The following is a 24,521-nucleotide window of genomic DNA, read 5'->3' as shown; positions in this document are numbered from 1 at the left end:
GAGTCAATTATTTTGATTTACTAAACCTATTTTAAAGTTTCTCTATATATACCCGAAAATATGTTCTAATAACTAATTATTCAAGATTTAACTAATACGGTTGAATTTAATAATTACTACTCAATCTAATAAAGTACCTATTTAAAATAATAGAATCAAATACTATAAAGATACAGCAAATCACTAATATAGGTTTAAGTATTATTTTCCTACAAAAGTTTTAAAGTATTCCGTCCAAGAATTCTGAAAAGCATATGAAGAGAGTTAAAGTACTGCCAGTCATTTACAAAGGATATGAAGAGAAGATTTTATAGAAGCTTGCTGCTGTTTCAGGAATCTCTCACAATGCTTTAAAACCAAGGTAAGATCATTTTCTGCACCATCTTTTAACAGGTTGAGGAACTTGCCATACCTAAATTAAATGTCCAGAAAACATACAAAATGAAAAATGTCAAGCCTTGCACAGTAAATTCATTTTTTAAAATTCATCAAACTGTAGTTCTCTTGAGATCTCATAGTTTTAAGTTTTCAAATTTCTACCTTTGGCATAACTATTATACAGAGCACTCATGAAAGAATAACACCCATATACGTACCTGATAATCATGATATATCAGAATTTGCAGTATTCATCTGGTAAATACAATAACTTTAAAGGAAAAGGAAGTAGTAATGAAAGAATAAAACACAGATACTATAGATGAGTAGTAGAATATAAGCACTTTTCCTTGAATTTAATCTACAACATGGAATGCTGACAGGCTAGCTTGACAGAATGCTAAGTCTAGAAGCAATTTGAGGGTTCATTTAGTCCAGTGATTCTACATGAGCATGGCACTGTTTTGGAAGTTTATGGGAGTGTTTTCATTTGCCACAGTGACTGGAGGACCACTGATACTTGATGAGTGAGCATCAGGGGGTTAGACATGGGACAGTCAGCCCTGCACAGTAACAACTTATAAATGCCCTACCTATTATTTGTATAGATGAAAATTTTATTTATAATTATCTGAAATTAATTGAGCTTCATATAAAATCATAATATATTAGTCTTATTTATTATACACTGAACTAAACCAAGTGTAAGTTAGGGAAAGATAGTTCCTATGCTTTGCCTGAAGACTTCCTAAGACTGTTCATCATTTTGCAAAGTCACTTTGCTAGTGGCAACCCTCTTGTAATATTTGAAACACCAAAATAAAATCCATCTCCATTTGTAGCTGCCCCACAGCTACAATGATTCATAGGTGCCAGCTACGTCTCATACTGTAGCTGTATACAAACAACTTATTATAAGTCACTTTCCATTTATGTCTTAACAATAAGACATCAAGCTGAATTAAAAAAAATATGTGACTAGCTTGCTCATATTATCTATGGATTCCATTTTAGAATGGAAATAGGTCATTACAGTATAAAAGGCAGGTATAGGGTCACAAAACATAATCAGTGGGTTATATACCCTATGTGATATAGGTGGATGTGCTAGAATCACTATCATAGATTTTATTATAATGCTATGGATTTACAGTCTTTTTAAAAAACTTTCACATGCATCTTCTTTATACTTAATTCTGAAGATGATCCAACAGAACAGATAGAATGGGCCTGTCAAGATCCCCATTTAATAATGAAGGGCTCATACCTTAACACCCAGTCTGTTTAGCTTGTCCATTTCTTTTGAAAATTATAATTTGAGTATGAAAAATTCAAACTACTATAATTTATTTATTCTGCTTTCACTTATGCATCTATCATTAAGATACTTTTATACTCATTAACTATAGTTATAGCCTGAAAATAAAAATTAATCATATTTTAGCAAATGGTATGACTGTGCTACCAATGTGCTGATACTTAAAATGTTTTTTTGGAAAAAATCTGATCATCATAGAGACTTAAATATGCTGTAATTAGCCTCTGAAATAATAACAAAGTGCCAATATTCTCAAAACAAAGTTATCATTTTCTGAATGATAAACTCTGTATTTAAACTACACAAAATAGTTGATTGTTAACTTAAATAATATTAAGCACATATTAGCTAGACAAAAACAAATTCTAGAAATGCACAGGAAGATATTTCCCTATAATATACCTGACAGTCATTTTAATGCCAAGCTGTTGCACAGATGAAAGATTTTCATTCTTCACATTTGCATCAGTAGCTAAAAACAATAGAATACTGGGTTATAAAAACGTATAAAAGTCTGCATAATAATCACATTTTAATTGAAATTTGATGAAAGCAATATTTTTACATATTTTAATGTGAATCTTCAAAACACACTGATAAATCCTGTTCTTGTAAGAGCTGTCAGTTACATTTTTCAAAAAAATTAACAGGAAACCTTTTATGAAACAGTTTTTTTCTCCTACAAAAAAGCATTTAAAAATATATTAAATACAAAACAAATAATCATAATTTTCAAGCAATCTACTTTTACTTGGTTCTCCAAATACAAAAGCCATAACACAAAAATGGTCTAGAATATTGTATTTTCATCAAGCAATGCATATATAAGATTCTGAATTACAAACATAGGTAAGTATGGCTGTTTACATCTGAAATATTTAAATGGTCAGTGTCAGAAAGGAATAATTGGTATTATTCTACTTAAAATGTACAGCAGTTTACAAAGGTGGACTGAACAAGTTTATTCCTGCATGTAGATATCGTGATAGAGTACAAATTGTGGTCATCTTCCAAAAGTGAAAAAGGGGGTATACAGTAGAGAGGACTGACCACAGGACAGGCTGAAGGTTTGGACTGGTCTTTGACAACACTGGATGACTGAAGAGTCAGTAGCATCACTAGACCGCAAGGAGGGTCTAGCTGAAACTTCCAGTTTTGGGCTGACAAAACTGTAGTGTGTACACACATGGGTGTGCGCACACGCACACGCGCGCACACACACACACACACACACACACACACATATAAATAAGGGAACTGCCAAGAATCACCAATTTACCTAGTGACAGATCTAGGTTTTCTGAATTCTGTATTGGCAGTTTTTTTTTTTTCCTATTACACACTGGTATATCTCATATTAACAATACACCTACTTCACTCATGAATTCATTCCTTACTTTTAATAAATCTCTTCTTATAAAGTAGGTGTGGAGCACCATGCTAGAATCTATAAGGGATAAAAGATAAATCATACATCATGACCTAACAGAACTTTCCATGTAGTGTCAGAGATAAAATTTGTATATAGAAAATTCAGATAAAGATGTTTTAAAGTGCAAAGTGGAGCAAAAATGATACAGGTGAAGAATTATGTGAATTCATAAGAGGAAGAGATTAGGTAGAAGTGGCATTCAAACTGAATTTTCAAATATGGGTAGACAAGAGGTAGAGAGATAGGTACGAATAAATTAAATATCACTGTTATTGAATATCTACTCTTTAAAGCAATAATAATTCATCTTTCTGCACTCCTGGTAAGGGTAACCTACTTCTAGTTTGCCAAGGACTTGCATGGATTTAGTACTTAAAGTCTCAAGCCCTTAGGAACTTCCCACAGCTGCTGCTAAGTCGCTTTAGTCGTGTCCGACTCTGTGCGAGCCCATAGATGGCAGCCCACCAGGCTCTCCAGTCCCTGGGATTCTCCAGGCAAGAACACCAGAGTGGGTTGCCATTTCCTTCTCCAATGCATGAAAGGGAAAAGTGAAAGTGAAGTCGCTCAGTCGTGTCCAACTCTTCGCGACCCCATGGACTGCAGCCTACCAGGCACCTCTGTCCATGGGATTTTCCAGGCAAGAGTACTGGAGTGGGGTGCCATTGCCTTCTCCAAGGAACCTCTCACACTCCTGGGCAAACCAGACTGGTTGGTCAACTACCTAGTCTAGAGGGGTAATTTCTTAAACAAAAATAAATAACAATTTTAAAAAATAAGTGTCTGTTAATTTCTTGATAAGCTACATCTGACTTACACTTATTTTGATCAGAATACAGTCTTAGCAATATTGCTAAATTTCATAATGATAGCAATTAAGCTACAGTTTATATAGCTAAGAATCCCTTGCTACTTATAACCGTTATGGTGCTGGAAGATGAACCTCTGCACCTAGGGAAGAAGGATACCACTTGTGCACTTCTCCTAGCAAGAGGCTGAGCAAGGAAGACTACTCAATGTTTTCTACAGGTTTTTGAAACAAGAGTGAAGATCGTATTCACCGACAATGCTCTGCATTAATTACAGGGCTATGCCCCAAGCCAGGCTTCAGCAATAGGTGAACCGTGAACTGCCAGATGTTCAAGTTGGTTTTAGAAAAAGCAGAGGAACCAGAGATCAAATTGCCAACATCTGCTGAATCATCGAAAAAGCAAGAGTTTCAGAAAAATGTCTATTTCTGCTTTATTGACTATGCGAAAGTCTTTGACTGTGTGGATCACAATAAACTGTGGAAAATTCTGCAAGAGATGAGAATACCAGACCACCTGATCTGCCTCTTGAGAAACCTGTATGCAGGTCAGGAAGCAACAGTTAGAACTGGACATGGAACAACAGACTGGTTCCAGATAGGAAAGGGAGTACGTCAAGGCTGTATATTGTCACCCTGCTTATTTAACTTATATGCAGAGTACATCATGAGAAACGCTGGGCTGCAGGAAGCACAAGCTGCAATCAAGATTGCCAGAAGAAATATCAATCACCTCAGATATGCAGATGACACCACCCTTATGGCAGAAAGTGAAGAGGAACTAAAAAGCTTCTTGATGAAAGTGAAAGAGGAGAGTGAAAAAGTTGGCTTAAAGCTCAACATTCAGAAAAATAAGATCATGGCATCTGGTCCCATCACTTCATGGCAAATAGATGGGGAAACAGTGGAAACAGTGTCAGACTTTATTTTTTGGGCTCCAAAATCACTGCAGATGGTGATTGCAGCCATGAAATTAAAAGATGCTTACTCCTTGGAAGGAAAGTTATGACCAACCTAGATAGCATATTCAAAAGCAGAGACATTACTTTGCCAACAAAGGTCCATCTAGTCAAGGCTATGGTTTTACCAGCGGTCATGTATGGATGTAAGAGTTGGACTGTGAAGAAAGCTGAGCGTGAAGAATTGATGCTTTTGAACTGTGGCGTTGGAGAAGACTCTTGAGAGTCCCTTGGACAAAAATAACAATTTTTAAAAATAAGTGCCAATTTCTTGATAAGCTACATCTGACTTATACTTATTTTGATCACAATACAGTCTTAGCAATATTGCTAAATTTCATAATGATAGCAATTAAGCTACAGTTTATATAGCTAAGAATCCCTTGCTACTTATAACCATCATGGTGCTGGTAGATGGACCTCTACAGCTTACTTCTATGCACTGAGTTGAAATACACACTTAAAGAAGTAAAACAGAACTTTAGAGATAGTTTCAATTGGACAGTCATAGGTTGCTACACAAATTTTATTTTAAGGAAGGTACTGGTTAAATCTCCAAAAAGATTTTTAAAGGAGAATATATGAGTTATTAAGTATACCAAAACAAAAATCACATATCCACTCAAAAAATTACTAGGATGGTAAAGATTTAGGTGACTTCAGAGTGAATAAAATTCCACCGAATGTTTCCTTTAGTAGGATGTCAGTCAGAAAATGGTTTATGGGTATATATCTAAAAAGAAGCTTCAATTTTAATTTGTATTTGACATACAGTATGACAACCTGACAAGCAGAAATGGATCTTGGGCCACAAAAGTTGAGTGAAATAATCTTTTGTTACACTTAACTTGGACTAAATACGATTTATGAAGCAGGAATTAAAATCTTCAGAAATAAAATGGAGCAAAATGATTAACTGAAATTCAATGATAAAATAGATGTATTCAGGGGACCCTGAAACACTGCTGGCAACCAGTGCTTTACTGAAATGGGGATAAAAGTGTGCGATACATAGCAATAAGTGATGTGCTGCTTAATAAACACCAAGAGGATGAATGAGGAGTTGAATGAATAAACAAACATCCAATGTACAACAAAAACTGTGCTTTACATATCAAACAAGACGCAAGGTGGAGATGCAGATAGAATTTAACATATTTTTTTCTGTATATTGAAATCAAGAAACAAAAGGATAATATAACTCCCATTCCCAGAGTCACTGCGAAGCATAACAAAGTTATTGAATAAAGGTCAATCAACCAATGACACCTATAGCATCAGATTTGCCCTACTTACTCATCAATGCCTAATTCATTCTCAGCATTAACTATTTACAATAACCAATCATTTTAATTATAAATATAATAATCTCAGAACAAAATGAGTTGAAAAAATTAACTTAATGTTGACTGAAATTACTCACTGTGGTAATACATACTGTTCTACTTTTAATATAGAAAGCTAGCACAGAGCAGGAGTAGAAGAAATTAAATCTATTTTGCTGGCACTTGGCTAATAGTGAGAAACTAAACAAATTTTCTGGAGAAGGAAATGGCAACCCACTGCAATATTCTTGCCTAGAGAATCCCGTGGACATAGGAGCCTGATGGGCTGCTGTCCATAGGGTCGCACAGAGTTGGATACAAGAGAAGCGACTTAACATGCATGCATGCGCTGGAGAAGGAAATGGCAACCCACTCCAGTATTCTTGCCTGGAGAATCCCAAGGACAGAGGAGCCTGGTGGGCTCCCGTCTATGGGGTCACACAGAGTTGGACATGACTGAAGCGACTTAGCAGCAACAGCAGCAAATGAATTTTCAGAAGAGTAAAGCATATCTCCACTGGATGACAAATACAGTATTAGAAGAGCTGTTACAGTGTGACTGTTTACTGACTCTCCTGAAAGTCCTGTTATATCAGTAGCAGAGCCAGAAAACTTTTACTTCTAAAGAAAGCAACCAGTCCATTTCCTCCTGCCTTCTTCCTTACCCAAAATAAGCCTGAAGGTTCTGTACCTTCTTTTTAAATATGGGGTTGCTATCTATCCATTTTATTCAGTTTTTACTGCCATAAAATTTAATTCCTTATGACCAGTAAGCTAGTGTAAGTATCTAAGTCTCCTAACTTAGGTGTGATCACTTCAGTCATGTCCGACTCTTGCAACCCCATGGACTGTAGATGACCAGGCCCTGTCCATGGTGATTCTCCAGGCGAGATACTGGAGTGGATTGCCATGCCCTTGTCCAGGGGATCTTCCCCATCCAGGGACTGAACCCGTGTCTCCTGTGACTCCTGCACTGCAGGCGGATTCTTTACTACTGAGCTACCAGGAAAGCCCGACTTACATAGTCAGCATTATTTGGGAAAAAGTATTATTTTTTTCCATGCCATTGATTACACAATTGCCCTTGCCTGCAAGATTCTTCCCCTTTCCTATTTCTTTCAGCTGTCATAGCCCAGGAGGCAGTTCTATCATTGTTTTTTCCTTTAATCTTCCACTATGATATTAGTCAACACTGATCACTCTCCACTGAATACCTATGGCATTACCACACAATCCCTCATTTGAAAATATCTCAATTCAAAAAGCTAACTTAATCGTTCTAGCACATTGCCTGAAACAAAGTAGCCAGCTGAGAAATGTCAGTTTTCCATTTCTTTACTTTCTATTTACCATGTGCTGCAAATTAATTTAATTCATCATTTTAGATACATGCTCTATTCCCCCCCTCCTTGTGGACAGGGTCATTCATATTATATACCTCCTTGCGACTATCTAGCATACTCACAAATATCCTCCATAAAAGTAAGACAGAAAAGAGCATATTTGCTGAATATCAAAAGAAAGTATAATGGACATTTAACTGTATATAATAAATGTAAAAATATTTTAATAATGGAAAGGTGAAACAATGCAAAGTTCCCTGATATTTTTCCAAAATTTTGTTTAACATAAAGAGAAAAAGGATAAAATTGAAATATTTACCACCCTGAAAGGATTACTTAATTTATCATTTTAAAGAAGCAATTATAGAGGAAAAATCTCCAACACGTTCTAGAAAATGAGCTGACAAACATTTAACGTCTGTTAGGACTCGGAGAGGCACCTGCGTGGAGTAACAAACTGCGAGTGTGCAGAACTTTATCTGTTTGTTCTCTCCTCTTTCTTTAAGGGGATAAACAGCCAAACTAATCTGATTTTTCCAGATTTACAAATTTTATAATGGATTGAAATCCTGAGGGAGCTAACAACAGATGGATGACTGTGTTATTCTAATTTCAGCTACCTTAGGGTTTAGCAAGCTGTCATTTTTAAAAAGCCAATCAATTTCTCATTTCAAGAAACATGAAAAAACACTAAATAGATCTATCCAGCGTCTGCTTTGAAACATCTTTTATATCAAAACATGGTTTTTGTTTACTTAAAGTCAATAGAATAAAATTTTGTAATTGCAAACCATTGTTTCACTAGCCAAAAAATTAATGATAAAGGACGAGGATATCTAAAGCCATGAGAAGAAAACAATACTAGCAACAAACTTAGCCCATATCATAATAATAAATAGTAATCAATCAACAGGAAGCCACTTTATTTTCATTCATTCTCTAAAACACTATTGGATAGTTGTTTACCTGGAGCCTTTTAAGAATTTAAATTCACATTCAGGGTTTATCTGCCTAGATGATAGGCTTCCCCAGTAGCTCAGTGGTAAAGAATCTGCCTGCAATGCAGGAGACACAGGTTCCATCCCTGGGTCAGGAAGATCCCCTGGAGCAGGAAATGGCAACTCACTCCAGTATTCTTGCCTGGGAAATCTCATGGACAGAGGAGCCTGGTGGGCTACAGTCCATGGGGTCACAGAGAGTTGGACATAACTTAGTGACTAAACAACAACGGCCTAGATAATACATTCAGTAAAGCCAACATCTGAGATCTCCTCATCATAATTCAGAAATATAACACAGGGTAGTAAATGCACACACACTGAGCAATCAGCCTTGTTGAATATTTAGATAACACACACGACATAATGTTAATTTTAGATTATCTGCAGAACATATAACCCAACAGAACAATGTACCAAAGAGAGCTGTAGAATTTTGAAGATTATATTACTGAAGATAGCCCCTCTGGCATTCAAATTTCCATGATTACCACTTCTTACTTATTTCCTCTCTTACAGACTTGATCATTAATCTCTGTATGTTTTTTCACATACTTTTTCAGGTTTGTTCATAAAGTTATCATTTCTTCACAGACGCTTTTCTTCAAAATTTTCTTCATTAGCCCTAATTTCTTCCCTCTGAATCTCAGTTTCCCGATTTTTAAATGTGATGATTATACACCTGCTCTCAGAGAGTACAGCTGACCCTTGAACAACGCAAGGGTTAGGGAGCCAACCCCATGCAGCAGGTAAAAAATTCAAGTATAACTTTACAACTGGCCTTCCATATCCTCAGCTCTACATCCATGGATTCAGCAAACCATGGATTTGGTGGTACTGTAGTAGGTATTTATTGGGGAAAAAAAATCTGCATGCTGAACCTCCACAGTTCAAAATCATGTTGTTCAAGGGTAGTTACAGGGTTGAACAATATAATGCACATCAGATGCCTCAGTGCATTATTCTACTCACAAGCAGGACTCAAGTTATCAATTCTCTTCATCTACCTTAATTTCTGTTTTATTCTACCTTGTGTTTTCCTCTCATTTCTTTGCTTTCATTTTCTTATGATCACTTTTATCCCTTTCCCAAATCTGCATTAGATGTCACTATGATTTAATTACATATATGTGTACTTGTAAATCCCAACAGATTTAGAATTGTTATACAGATGTACTGTGTGAACATAGATGTTATTTAATGGTATGAATAATTAATCTAACAAAATATCTCAAAAGCTATATTAAAGAGAAAGAGGCATTTGAGACTAATGAAATAATTTAAATTAGCCATATGTGTTCAGTTGTTTAGTCGTGTCCGACTTTTTGCTACTCCATGGACTGTAGCCCACCAGGCTCCTCTGTCCATGGGATTCTCCAGGCGAGAATACTGGAGTGGGTTGCCATTTCCTTCTCCAGGGGATCTCTCCAACTCAGGGAGCAAATCCGGGTCTCCTGCATTGCAGGTGGCTTCTTTACCAACTGAGCCACCAGGGAAGCACAATGTGATAAATATCAAATTGGTAGTTTAAGATGAATGCAATAGGAGCACAGAGGAGGGACTTATGATTGAGAGTAAGAGGGAAGGTGACATTCTAGCTGTGACTTTACAGTAGTTGGCCATTACCACATGGATGTCATGAGGAAGAAAGAAGTTTATCCAGAATGAACACTAGGAGCACAACAGGTTCAATGATACGAATGCACAGGGTGTGTTTGGGCAGTGATGAATAACACAATTAAAAAAAAATAAGTAACCCAGACTGAGAATATATCTTTAAAATTTTCTTTCTTTCTATGGAGATTTGAAACATTACGTCTAACTTGAATAAATGCATATTTGAAGGATGGTTTCTTCAGCAAACAGAAAAGTCATGTTACTCTTATGAGGAAGAGGGGCAATATCCCCTGATGATCTATTACTGTGAATCTAGGCTCCCTTTCTGCTTTCTTCACAGTGTCTTCACTTACTGGATATTCACCTTTGGGAAATTTCAGTTCTTCTCTCTACCTCATCCTTTACATAGTTACTAAATTAATCATTCTAAACTACAGATGAATCAAGTAAAGCTTCTGGTCTGAAATCTTAAACGTTTTCAGTTTTAATAAGCAACAGAGTAAATCAAACACATTGACACAGTATACAAAGCTCTTATCCTTCATTCCATTCTTTCCTTTATTTGTCAAACAATTATTGACACTTTTACTCTAGGTGCAGAGGACAAGACCAGTAAGACACAGAAACTACCCTACAGGAGTGTGCTGCCACATGAAGGATTAGACATTAAGTCAGAATATGAGAAAAACAGGACAAAGAGATGTGTATTAGCTTTATACAGTAAACTGAAGATTTAGTAATTGGTATTTTCAACCCATACCTTCCCCCTAAATTCCAAATTCAAACAGCCAACATGTACAGAGTATGTCTACTTAAATGTGTAACAAGTATTCAAAATATAACATAAAAGCAAACTCCTAATCTCCTCTCTGAATCTTATTCTTCACGCATTCTTCTCTATCTGTGTTTGATAATCCACCCTTCCAGTGGCTCAGATCAATAACTTAGGTCTTTGACTCCCCTCTTTCTCACTCCATCTTCAGTCTGTTAGCCTATTCTGTTGGTCCTATTTTCAAAATATACCTAGAATACGTGTGTGTGTGTGTGTGTGTGTGTGTGTTCGTCACTCAGTCGTGTCTGACTTTTTGCGACCCCATGGACTGTAGCCCACTAGGCTCCTCTGTCCACGGGATTCTCCAGGCAAGAATACTGGAGTGGGTTGCCATTTCCTTCTCCAAGGGATCTTCCTGATCCAGGGATTGAACCTGGGTCTCCTGCATTGCAGGTGTACGCTTTACTGTCTGAGCTAGAATCCAAGTACTTTTGACCAGCTCCACTGACATCCTCATCCAAGCCATTGCCAATTTTCATCATTATCTTTTCAATAGCCTCCTAACTCATCTTCCTTGTTCTTCAGTCTTTTCCCAATACAGCAGCCATAGTAATATTTTAAAAATGTAAATCTGAGGATGTCAGTCCTATGTTCAAGATTCTACAATAACTTTAAAATCCCTCTATCAGGGATTTCCCCAGAAGTCCAGTGGTCAAGACTGTGCTTTCATTGCTGAAGGCACAGATTCAGTGCCTGGTCAGGAACTAAGATCCCACAAGCCATGCAGTGTGCCCCCATCTGCCCCCCATCCACATATCATCCTCTCTAACTTCAACACCAAAAATTCTCCCCCTTACTCTTTTTGAGCTATACCAGTCTCCTTCCTAGTCAGTTGCTGGAATTTTCTTCCTCTGAAAACATTCATATATCTTGCTGCCAACTTCTGCTGGTCCAAACACTATTTAACATTGAACCTCCCTTCCCTGCTGTGTATTTCTCACTTACCACCATACCACTTGACATACTGGATGTTTTACTTATCTACTGTCTATCTTCCAACAGAAAGGTAAACTCTATCAAGGGAAGACTTTTTCTCTCTTTTGTTCACTGATGTGCCCAAGTGCTTTGAGCAATTTTATTATATTGTACAGGAAAATATCAATTTGCTGAATAAATGAATGTGTATCTGGAGAAGAGAAGGTGAGGCTGGCAATTCTGCTAATAGTTTAGTGTTTCTGAAAAACAAATGAGGCATGGAGAAAAGGGGATGATGCTAGAGAAGAAAGAAGAGTAACCTAAGGCCTTGGGTGTCATGATAAGAATCTTAAACTGTACGCAGTGGTCAATGGTAAACTTCTAAAAGGTAGAGGAATGAACAGGTCAGATTTACACTTCATACGTCACTCTGAAAGCAACATAAAGAATACTTCTGGAAAAAAAAATGAGACTCCAATTAGAAAAATGAGGTAAAGACAATAACCTAGACAATAACCTGTTGCAATAACCTAGGCAAAAAGTAACGGTGGCTTAAACTAACATAAAGAAGAGGAGGGACGGAAGTAAGGGCTTAAGTTTGAAATATATTAGGAACACAGAATATGGTTTGCTGACTAGGCGGGAACCTGGTTTAGATGGACAGATGATTGCACTGCCCACAAAAATAGTATAGATGGAGGAAGTCTCTCAATGAGGTATGATAAAGTAACGCTCTTGTTGGACATTTTGAGCCTGAGGGTTCTTTAGCACATTCACGTGATGTTTACCTATCAAGCATCTGGAAATATGAGAAAGCTTATAGATATTTGAGTAGAAGAGATAAACTTAGAAGTCATCAATGTATGCAAAATAAAACAGTACAAACAGATGAGATCACTACGAGATAGTGGATAAAAACTGAAGAATGGAAGATACCACCATAAGGAAAAATAAATTTCAATGGGTAGACAGAAAAAAAAAAAAAGAGTTAACAACAACAACAACAAAAAAGCTAGAAAGTAACAAGGAAACCCAGACATTTGCACAGAAGAGACCAGAAGATATCTGGAATGTATATAACACAAAGTGAGAGGTTTTAAGGATGGAAAACCTTGTGTATATTTGCATCTAATTACACTTTTCTATGAGTTGACTCATTGGAAAAGACTCTGATGCTGGGAGGGATTGGGGGCAGGAGGAGAAGGGGATGACAGAGGATGAGATGGCTGGATGGCATCACTGACTCGATGGATGTGAGTTTGAGTGAACTCCGGGAGTTGGTGATGGACAGGGAGGCCTGGCGTGCTGTGATTCATGGGGTCACAAAGAGTTGGACACGACTGAGCGACTGAACTGAACTGAACTGAACTGATGAAACATTATCTATTTGCATACCAAGCACTTTCCAAAATTCAAAATGTTTAAATTGTACCTGTATATTCCACTGAAGGGAAGTAGCATTCAGATGGGCTTTCAGAAAGATGAAGTACAAATTTTTCAAGTAATTCTACTAAAGCTGTAATAAACAAGAGAATAATTAGGATATTAAAGGTCAAGAATCATACATGATACTGTATCTCTAAATCACAGACCAGTAGGTAAAAGTCATTAGGACTTCTTCATAGTTATGCTCTTGAGGGGGGCCAATTCAAAACATATCGTTTTAATATTCACAACAATCTTCCCAATGTAAATTAAATTTTAAATAGCTTCACTGCAAACCTATTCAATGTGAAACTGGAAAAGAACCATCTGTTATCCTTAGATCCTCTAAGGATTACTTCAGAATTTTCTAAATGATTTCAATTCAGAAAAAAAATTATCACAAATTAGGCTATAATATCTTACCATCATTATTCACACATGCAGAAAAAACATCACATGAACTTCAAGACCAGAATCAATGCATAGCTCACATCCCTTTCAAAAGCACATTTTATATGTTTTATATACTTGACAACAGATGTTATCTGTTCAGGGTAAACAGATCAAAGGTAAGACAGGCAGGGGTTGGAAAGAGGGAGGGATGAATAGGCAGAGCAGAGAATTTCTAGGGCAGTGAAACTCTTTTGTAAGGCACTACATTGGTGGATACATGTCATCATTATGACATTTGTCAAAATTCATAGAATGTGAAACATCAAGAGTGAACCCTAATGTAAACTATGGACTCTTGATGATAATGACATGTCAATGTAGTCTCATCAGTTGTAACAAGCATACCACTCTGGTATGAGATGTTGTTAGTTGGGGAGGTTTCAAGGAGAGAATATGTGAGAACTTTCTGTATTTCCTGCTTGATTTTGCTGTGAATCTAAAACTGCTCTAAAAGTTTATTAATTCAAAGAAAAGTTGAAAAAAAGATGCCTGTCAATGTAACAGTACAGAAATATTTGCATATATTACCACCAAAGTGGATACAACCAAGTGAATTATAATCACTATGCAATTTAGAATTATTTTTGCTGGAAATAAATGTATCTGAAGAGTAACTGATATGCTTGTAATTAAGGCAAGTAAGTTTTAGTCACTTTTGAAATTTGTGCCCTGGTTATTATATTCAGGATATTGACTGTGACACATATTAACTGAATGCACCCTTTTTCACATCCAAGAGCATTGAGGAAAAGTTAGTCTTCAACATGCCAGAAATGTAAAGTCAAAGAGGGATAACATATGCTTTCCAACAACTACAGGTCTAACAAGCTACATCTCATGATACAGCTTAAGCAACATCTCTAGATAAAAACAAATTTTTTTTATTTGTGGAACTCTATTCATATTGATTTCAAGTTGAAATATTTAAATATTTAAACATATGAAATGCAATAGTTAAGGATCAGAAAGAACACTTCTGCTGCTGCTAAGTCACTTCAGTCGTGTCCAACTCTGTGCGACCCCATAGACGGCAGCCCACCAGGCTCCGCCGTCCCTGGGATTCTCGAGGCAAGAACACTGGAGTGGGTTGCCATTTCCTTCTCCAATGCATGAAAGTGAAAAGTGATTGTAGATTATTTATAGATTGGTTCTATCTTCACACACATAAGCACAAATACTCCCACTTTTGGAGAAATCTTTCAAGTGGTTTCTTTTCTATGAATCTCTAAGTAAATAATAGCCCTTCAGTGAGACCTTTCAACTTCTATGTTTGTTTACAAGTTACAAAATGCTGTCTCTTGAGATTATAATTTTTCAGAAATCAGGTGAAGAAAAGAAGTGTGTGACTGCTAGTATGAGGAAAGCAATGAACAGGATCAGGTTCAGCCATTAGACAGACAGTTAGAAATATGTCAGAAGACAAAACACACATCTGTGAAGGTGCTAAAACACTAAAATATTCGAAACTTGAGTCACCAGACTAACTTCAGACTTTACAACGCATACTACTTTCCAGCAAGTAGTGATCCTGAAATATGAAATTATGCTATTAGATCATAATATATTAGAGGCTTATAAAGTAATTTATGCATCCTATATAAAGGTGACATCACTGAATCAACCAGAGAAAGTTCATGATTTCTATGGATTCCAATATATTTGCTTTGCCCAGCAACCCAAACAGCACTATGTACTTCCAAATATTTTGAGAGATAAACTACAGTCATGGAACAATGTTAAAAACTAATTCACATGTGGTAGTTGAACCCACAGTTACAATTTATTGGTACCATCTCTCTAACAACAATGACAACAAAACTGCATAATTACTAACATGGCTATCTCAGTACAACTCACTGTCAGTTCACTAAAAATTCCATTATCTGCGACTCCAGGAAATTAATTCACATAAAACATTTCTTAACTTTAAGAGTAAATTAACTCCAGGATATTGCTATCTAGAAAGTAAACTGTTGAATATTGTTTTAGGTGGATTTTTATTTTGAATGGCAGACTTAGAATCTCTATAAAGGATTTTAAATTAGAAACCGTCTCCTTTTAATTATACTCAGTCCCTAGGGTTGGACTATGACATCAGTAGACTATAAAACCAAAGTTTATGATATTTATATGATAAAAGAGGACCTGGGTTTTACTGCTGAGGAAAAACCAAAGGCAGATTGTTCAGGGATAAGTGTTTTTTCCCTTGGCATTGCCATCACAACAGCAGCCGGTTCCAAAAAATTCAGTGTTTGTAAATATGCATGGTTTCTCCAGGATTCACTCTTTAATTCTTTAATCTTTTATTACTGCTGGCACATCCTCAGATCACAAGGAACTCACACTATGTGCTCAGTTTTTTCCTGATCGTTATCCTGCATACAAGCACCAGATGTTTGCTCCTTGAACACTTGCTTATTCAGAATATACCACACCTTTCACGTGTGGAACAGACACATGAATGGAGGGAAAGTAGAGTTTGTGGCCTCCTTACCACTGGCTGATGGTGAAAGTCCTGACTCCCTACTTAGGCCTCCCTGACACCACCCTATCAGGGAGAGGCAGGGTGTCTCACTGTCAGGTGAGAACAGAAGTCCAGGCTGCAGCCCAAGTCTTGTTTGCAAGACTTCTACAGTTTGGCTGGATTAAAGTGCTCACTTTCTACAAGTTTTGTCTTGGTAGACTGCCATTATCCTGGTCCTTTGGTTAGAGGGAGCAGGCTCTTATTGCCCAGCCCTCATTTTTTCCCTTGCATCCATTGATATTCTTCATCACTCAGCCTAGGATATATGAGGCAAAAACAAAACCCAAGAAATGTCATCTTTGTTCCTTGGATCCCAAGGTTCCTAGTCAGTTTGTCTTTTCAATCAAGGGTCACATATAAAACATAAGATCATGTCTACAAATCTCAGATGTACATAGTAGGAGAGAAAAGGGAAAGATCATCTACTCCATCTCTCAACAGTAGATATCATCTCTTTTCTTTTTCATTATGAATATTTAGACCCCGTACAGACTAGATATAAGTTCTGCCATATAAATTAGATGACCACACACAATTTTTAAAAAATCCTCAGCTTATTTCAAATCATTCTTTATTCTTATGTTATTCACCATTAATACTGAATCTTAGAGAATTATCTGATGTATCAAGTACAGCTGGTTTATAGCCATAAATAGATATAAGACAGGTCAATTTGAAGTCCATGTAAGTAAGTAAGTAAGTGAAGTCACTCAGTCGTGTTTAATTCTTTGCAACCCCATGTACTGCAGCCTACCAGGCTCCTCCGTCCATGGAATTTTCCAGGCAAGAGTACTAGAGTGGGTTGCCATTTCCTTCTCCAGGGGATCTTCCTAACCCAGGGATTGAACCCAGGTCTCCCGCATTGCAAGCAGACATTTTACCATCTGAGCCACAAGGGAGCCCTAAAATCCATAGGTACATAGCAATTATGAGTATTCTTTGAGTATACCAGTACAGCTGAAGTTCAGGATTCAGAAGGTGATAGATTAGAAATTGTGCTCAATTCCTCTTCCCTTCGATTAATTATGCCAAGAAGAGGGTCTAAGAAAAAAAGGATCGTTGGTAACAGAATCACATGATGGGTAGATACCACTAGAAGCATACCACTAAGGATAGCCCAATAACGATATATGATGGTACTCACAGCGTAAAGTGAGTGGAAAAAAAAAGAATTGATGCTTTTGTCCCTTTAGGGGCCATTAGTGATCCTCCTTTCAGGTCTCATATAACCTCTTATGTTTTCTTTGGTGCCTTAATATCTCTCTTTCTACTTAGAGCAGTCTTTACTTAACCTGTGTGTTTCTCATTTTTTTAAGCTGATTTACTAGCACTTTGATATTATCAGATAACCTAAATTATTAAAGATTTGTGTCTCCTTAATGTATATTTGAAATCATAACTGGCTGGGATAAAGCAAAGTATTATAGGAATCAGATACAGAGATAGATGAGCAAACTTTAAAATTACTTTGTGTAAGTACATTTATTAACATGGAAAATTCTATACAATATGGTATTCAGTGACCTGACAAAAGAAAATAGCGTGCTAGGTATTAACTCTTTGGGCTAAGAATAATTTAGTGATGATTTTATTCTGCAGAGATTATAAGGCAAATTTCAGTCTCTTCATTTTGTTTATAATTTCTAATCTTTCTAGAATGATCATATATTTCAGACAATAATTTAGTTGCCAAAAGGTTAATACTAGAATCAAAGTAGTAACAGAAGAAATGAATGAGAAAGAACAGATTTTAAAAATTTAAGAATAAACTCTATAAGACATGGTAAACAAATATATGAAAGTCAGAAGATGAAAGAAAGAGATAAGTCAAGAAGAACTAGGTTGTTCCCTTCAATTATTGTACTACATACAGGCTAGTGACTACACACAGAAAAAATGCAAGAAGAAGAACATATTTTAACACTTTCCATGGCATCTCATACAGATAAAATCTAAGTGGCAGGACAAAATGAGAATACTAGATTAAATGTTCAGAGGAAAATTTTTTAAAAGTGTATCATTTCAGTTCAGATCAGTTGCTTAGTTGTGTACAACTCTTTGTGACCCCATGAATCGCAGCATGCCAGGCCTCCCTGTCCATCACCAACTCCCAGAGTTCACTCAGACTCATGTCCTTCGAGTTGGTGATGCCATCCAGCCGTCTCATCCTCTGTAGTCCCCTTCTCCTCCTGCCCTCAATCCCTCCAAGAATCAGAGTCTTTTCCAATGAGTCAACTCTTCGCATGAGGTGGCCAAAGTATTGGAGTTTCAGCTTTAGCAACGTTCCTTCCAAAGAACACCCAGGGCTGACCTACTTTAGAATGTACTGGTTGGATCTCCTTGCAGTCCAAGGGACTCTCAAGAGTCTTCCCCAACACCACAGTTCAAAAGCATCAATTCTTTGGTGCTCAGCTTTTTTCACAGTCCAACTCTCACATCCATACATGACTACTGGAAAAACCATAGCCTTGACTAGATGGACCTTTGTTGGCAAAGTAATGTCTCTGCTTTTGAATATGCCATCTAGGTTGGTCATAACTTTCCTTCCAAGAAGTAAGTGTCTTTTAATTTCATGGCTGCAATCACCATCTGCAGTGATTTTGGAGCCCAGAAAAATAAAGTCTGACACTGTTTCCACTGTTTCCCCATCTATTTCCCATGAAGTGATAGGACCAGATGCTATGATCTTAGTTTTCTGAACGTTGAGCTTTAAGCCAACTTTTTCACTCTCCTCTTTCACTTTCATCAAGAGGCTTTTGAGTTCCTCTTCACTTTCTGCCATCAGAGTGGTGTCATCTGCATATCTGAGGTGATTGATATTTCTCCCGGCAATCTTGATTCCAGCTTGTGCTTCTTCCAGCCCAGAGTTTCTCATGATGTATTATGCATAGAAGTTAAATAAGCAGGGTGACAATATACAGCCTTGACGTACTCCTTTTCCTATTTGGACCAGTCTGTTGTTCCATGTCCAGTTCTAACTGTTGCTTCCTGACCTGCATACAGGTTTCCGAAAAGGCAGGTCAGGCGGTCTGGTATTCCTATCTCTTGCAGAATTTTCCATAGTTTATTGTGATCCACACAGTCAAAGGCTTTGGCATAGTCAATAAAGCAGAAATAGATGTTTTTCTGGAACTCTCTTGCTTTTTCCATGATCCAGCAGATGTTGGCAATTTGATCTCTGGTTCCTCTGCCTTTTCTAAAACCAGCTTGAACATCTGGAAGTTCACGGTTCACGTATTGCTGAAGCCTGGCTTGGAGAATTTTGAGCATTACTTTACTAGCACGTGCTGCTGGTAAGTCGCTTCAGTCGTGTCCGACTCTATGTGACCCCACTGACGGCAGCCCACCAGGCTCCGCCATCCCTGGGATTCTCTAGGCAAGAACATTGGAATGGGTTGCCATTTCCTTCTCCAATGCATGAAAGTGAAAAGTGAAAGTGAAGTTGCTCAGTAAGTGTCCGACTCTTCATGACCCCGTGGACTGCAGCCTATCAGGCTCCGCCGTCCATGGGATTTTCCAGGCAAGAGTACTGGAGTGGGTTGCCATTGCCTTCTCTGTACTAGCGTGTGAGATGAGGGCAATTTTGCATAGTTTGAGCTTTCTTTGGCATTGCCTTTCTTTGGGATTGAAATGAAAACTGACCTTTTCCAGTCCTGTGGCCACTGCTGAGTTTTCCAAATTTGCTGGCATATTGAGTGCAGCACTTTCACAGCATCATCTTTCAGGATTTGAAAGAGCTCAACTGGAATTCCATCACCTCCACTAGCTTTGTTCATAGTGATGCTTTCTAAGGCCCACTTGACTTCACATTCCAGGATGTCTGGCTTTAGGTGAGTGATCACACCATCGTGATTATCTTGGTTGTACAAGATCTTCTTTGTACAGTTCTTCTGTGTATTGTCACCTCTTCTTAATATCTTCTATTCTGTTAGGTCCATACCATTTCTGTCCTTTATCGAGCCCATCTTTGCATGAAATGTTCCCTTGGTATCTCTAATTTTCTTGAAGTGATCTCTAGTCTTTCCCGTTCTGTTGTTTTCCTCTATGTCTTTGCATTGATCGCTGAGGAAGGCTTTCTTATCTCTCCATGCTATTCTTTGGAACTCTGCATTCAGATGCTTATATCTTTCTTTTTCTCCTTTGCTTTTCGCTTCTCTTCTTTTCACAGCTATTTGTAAGGCCAATGTAGCCAGAAGTAAATTTGAAACAACAAAAATACACTCTGCCCCTTTTTTAAGAGGACTCTTGTTTCATGTCACCTTATTATCATAAGTGATTATGTGGCAGATCTAAGGCACAGTTCAGTTCAGTTCAGTCGCTCAGTCATGTCTGACTCTTTGCGACCCCATGGACTGCGGCATGCCAGGCCTCCCTGTCTATCACCAATTCCCACAGTTTACTCAAATTCATGTCCATTGAGTGATGCCATCCAACCATCTCATCCTCTTCTCTTTCGTCCCTTTCTCCTCCCGCCTTCAATCTTTCCCAGCATCAGGGTCTTTTCCAATGAGTCAGTTCTTTGCATCAGGCGGCCAAAGTATTGGAGTTTCAGCTTCAGCATCAGTCCTTCCAATGAATATTCGGGACTGATTTCCTTTAGGATGGACTGGTTGGATCTCCTTACAGTCCAAGGGACTCTCAAGAGTCTTCTCCAACACCATGGTTCAAAAGGGTCAATTCTTCAGCACTCAGCTTTCTTTATAGTCCAACTCTCACATCCATACATGACTACTGGAAAAACCATAGCTTTGCTTAGATGGATCTTTGTTGGCAAAGTAACGTCTCTGCTTTTTAATATACTGTCTAGGTTGGTCATAGCTTTTCTTCCAAGAAGCAAACGTCTTTTAATTTCATGGCTGCAGTCACCATCTGCAGTGATTTTGGAGTCCCCAGAAATAAAGTTGGTCACTGTTTCCATTGTTTCCCCATCTATTTGCCATGAAGTGATGGGACCAGATGCCATGACCTTAGTTTTCTGAATGTTGAGTTTTAAGCCAGATTTTTCACTCTCCTCTTTCACTTTCATCAAGAGGCTCTTTTGTTCTTCTTCACTTTCTGCCATAAGGACGGTGTCATCTGCATATCTGAGGTGACTGATATTTCTCCTGGCAATCTTGATTCCAGCTTGTACTTCCTCCAGCCCATCGTTTCTTATGATGTACTCTGCATGTAAGTTAAACAAGCAGAGTGACAATATACAGCCTTGATGTACTCCTTTCCTGTTTTGGAACCAGTCTATTGTTCCATGTCCAGTTCTAACTGTTGCTTTCTGACCTGCATACCGATTTCTCAGCTTCCCTCTCAGTCAGTCTCTCCCATCAGGGAGCTTCCATAGCCTCTTATCCTTCTCCATCTGAGGGCTAACAAACTGAAAACCACAATCACAGAAAAGTAACCAATCTAATGATATGGACCACGGCTCTGTCTAACTCAATCAAACTATGAGACATGCCATATAGGGCTATCCAAGATGGACAGGTCATGGTGTAGCGTTTTGACAAAACATACCCCATTGGAGAAGTGAATGGCAAACCACTTCAGTATTCTTGCCTTGAGAACCCCATGAACAGCATGAAAAGGCAAAAGATAGGACACTGAAAGTGTCCCCAGGTCGGTAGATGCCCAATATGCTACTGGAGATCAGTGGAGAACTAACTCCAGAAAGAATGAAGAGACAGAGTCAGAGCAACAACAACACCCAGCTGTGGATGACTGGTGATAGAAGTAAAGTCTGATGCTGTAAAGAGCAATATTGCACAGGAACCTGGAATGTTAAGGCATTTCAGGTTAACAAGTTAACATTAACATGTTAGTGTTAATCTAAGGCACATTTTTGCTCAAATTCTGCCCCCAGTGCTATTCTCCCCACTAAAAGGAACCAGAATTCCTTGAACTATATTTAGGAGCCAGAAACATGAGTCCAGAGGACCTCATTGCTGTTATACCAGGATTCTTTCAGAGAAAAAAAGAAACAAATAAAACAAAATTTAAAGGACAAAGAGGGCATCTAAAACAAAAACTCTTAAAGGTCCAAGTAGTAATAATTTAGGCATTTGAAGTATAGAGTTAGAAAAAATATAGTACAGTTACAAAGCATATCAGTTTCCAATATTGTCTATAAGACATGTTATATATGTTACTTAGTGGCCAACTCAAATTAAATGAATTCTACACTGTATGTGTGTGCGTGCTTCAGTCATCTTTGACTCTGTGCAACCCAATGGACTGCAGCTGGCCAGGCTCCTCTGTCCTGGGATTCTCTGGGCAAGAATACTGGAGTGGGTTGCCATGCTCTTCTCCAGGCAATCTCCCCAGCCTAGGGATTGAACTCATGACTCTTAGGTTTCTTACAATGGCAGGCAGGTTCTTTACCACTAGCGCCATCTGGGAATCCATATTATCAACACTGGAGAACAAAAACAGGAAGATACTTAACTGTATAATTATTAGGTCTCAAAAGACTAGTGGGAAATAAGGATTAGAAGATAAGGTGAAAAACAGAAACTTATTTTTATAGGGAAATTACTCTAGGAAGATATAAGAGTAGAAAAAAATTAAACAAGCAATTGATGATGGAATCTAATGTTTAGAGTGAACAGACAACAAGCAGCCGGTGTAGTATACTCAGCAGAACCTAGAAGTCAATCAGACCTACAGGAACCTTCCTGACAAGAAGAAGAAGAAAAAAGAACTGTGGAATGATTTATATTTTAAGAAAGAAAAAGAGGCAGTCCATGAATACATTTGAAATTCAGCCTAATGGAATAGAGTGTCTACCTATGTTCTCTCCTGAAGTTGAATGAAATAAACACACGAAAATGAATGAAATTTAAAGAAGTTCAGGGAACATGTTGTAATTAGTTCTATGTTAGGAAAAAGGTCTCTGATATAGCTAGGGGTGGGGTAGAAGGTACACACAGAACAAAAATAAGGTTATGAAAAAGAAAAAATGTGACTTATGTTTTAAAAAATTAACTTCAGCCTATGGGTCTTAGGTCTTATAATGTATTGCTTCTCCCAATGACTCATTACAAGTGCAGAAATATCATGCAATTGCACATCCACATGGTCTCATTTATTCTTATAAGCTGAAAACCTGGAAAGAAAACTCTGGAAACAGCAGGAGCCCAAGCTGGAGAAAGCTGGAATATCTCTCTCCTGATAGCTGTCTAGATGGCCTGGGTTTAAATCAGTTTGAAAGACTACTGATAGTTTGCTCTCTCCTTCTTTATTTTTACCAACAAAAGGAGAGTAGCTGCCCATAGCAGGGACCAGGACAGGGAGTCAACAAGTAGGTTCTCACTAAGTTCTTGTTAACTGAATTTCTTTTGTCAATCTCCTTTTGGATTCGGAGTATAGAATTTAAGACATTCATTCACTCATTATCATAATTATGAAAAATATTAATGGAGGTATATGGTATTCATTGAGTACTGCAGGGTTTTATATAGAGATTTTGGGGAGAAACTGCAGCATAAGTAATGATAATTCAAAAATCTTTGGTTCTTGATAACTGTAGATTGCTTATATTTAAAACCCAAATTGAATCACATTATAGAGTCAGTCTGTACACGTGCATGAACACAGACAAATAAATAAGCATGCTTGCCTTACAAAAGCATGTATTTGTTTAGTGTTTCTCCCTTGAGCTTACCCTCCCAACTAGTTCAAGTTTTAGCTTATAAAAAGAAAACTATGCTATGAGATTGGAGATATTAAAAACATTTTTCATCTTCCATCTCATCAGTATTATGCTCATCTGGGTTTATTTAATAAACGTTTGCCTCCCATGTGCAAAACATTAGGTGTTAAAGAGAACGTGCAGTGGACTACTGTACACTGATACTGCGCATGGTTTCAGTGTCAGATTGTTGGGTTAACTTCTTCATCTAAGATGTGGACTGAGCTCATTACCTAAAATTTCCAGGCCTTTGTTTCCTTATCCATAAAATGCAGACTATCTTATAAAGTTGCTGTGAAGAGTAACTGAATTTTATGTAACCAACTAGACCTTGCTGGGCAGAGAGGTTAAGATCTATTTTTAAAAGTAGCTCAAAATCTAAAAAAAAAAAAAAAAAAGAAAAAGTAGCTCAAAATCTAATGATGTACACAATATCAGAGTAATGTATAATTAAGACCAAGACTTGTGGGAAGTGACCCAAGATTCCAAACAGAACACAGTTTTAATGATAATGTT

The 24,521-nt window shown here is 37.5% G+C and overlaps 1 protein-coding gene across 1 annotated transcript in view; it reads right to left on the bottom strand.

The window, feature by feature from the left end:
• The window catches only part of TBC1D32 (TBC1 domain family member 32), a 215,902-nt gene that overhangs the window by 34,134 nt on the left and 157,247 nt on the right, over positions 1-24,521 (bottom strand). Inside the window, exons 28-30 of the mRNA XM_070376353.1 lie at positions 13,355-13,438; positions 2,099-2,168; positions 297-412 (exon numbers count right to left, since the gene is read on the bottom strand). Coding sequence (XP_070232454.1) covers positions 297-412; positions 2,099-2,168; positions 13,355-13,438 — 270 coding nt within the window. The remainder of the gene's footprint in view (positions 1-296; positions 413-2,098; positions 2,169-13,354; positions 13,439-24,521) is intronic.

This window comes from Bos mutus, chromosome 9 (assembly GCF_027580195.1).
Source record: "Bos mutus isolate GX-2022 chromosome 9, NWIPB_WYAK_1.1, whole genome shotgun sequence".
NCBI classification, from domain to species: Eukaryota; Metazoa; Chordata; class Mammalia; order Artiodactyla; family Bovidae; genus Bos; species Bos mutus.
This window is presented reverse-complemented; position numbering and strand designations above follow the sequence as displayed.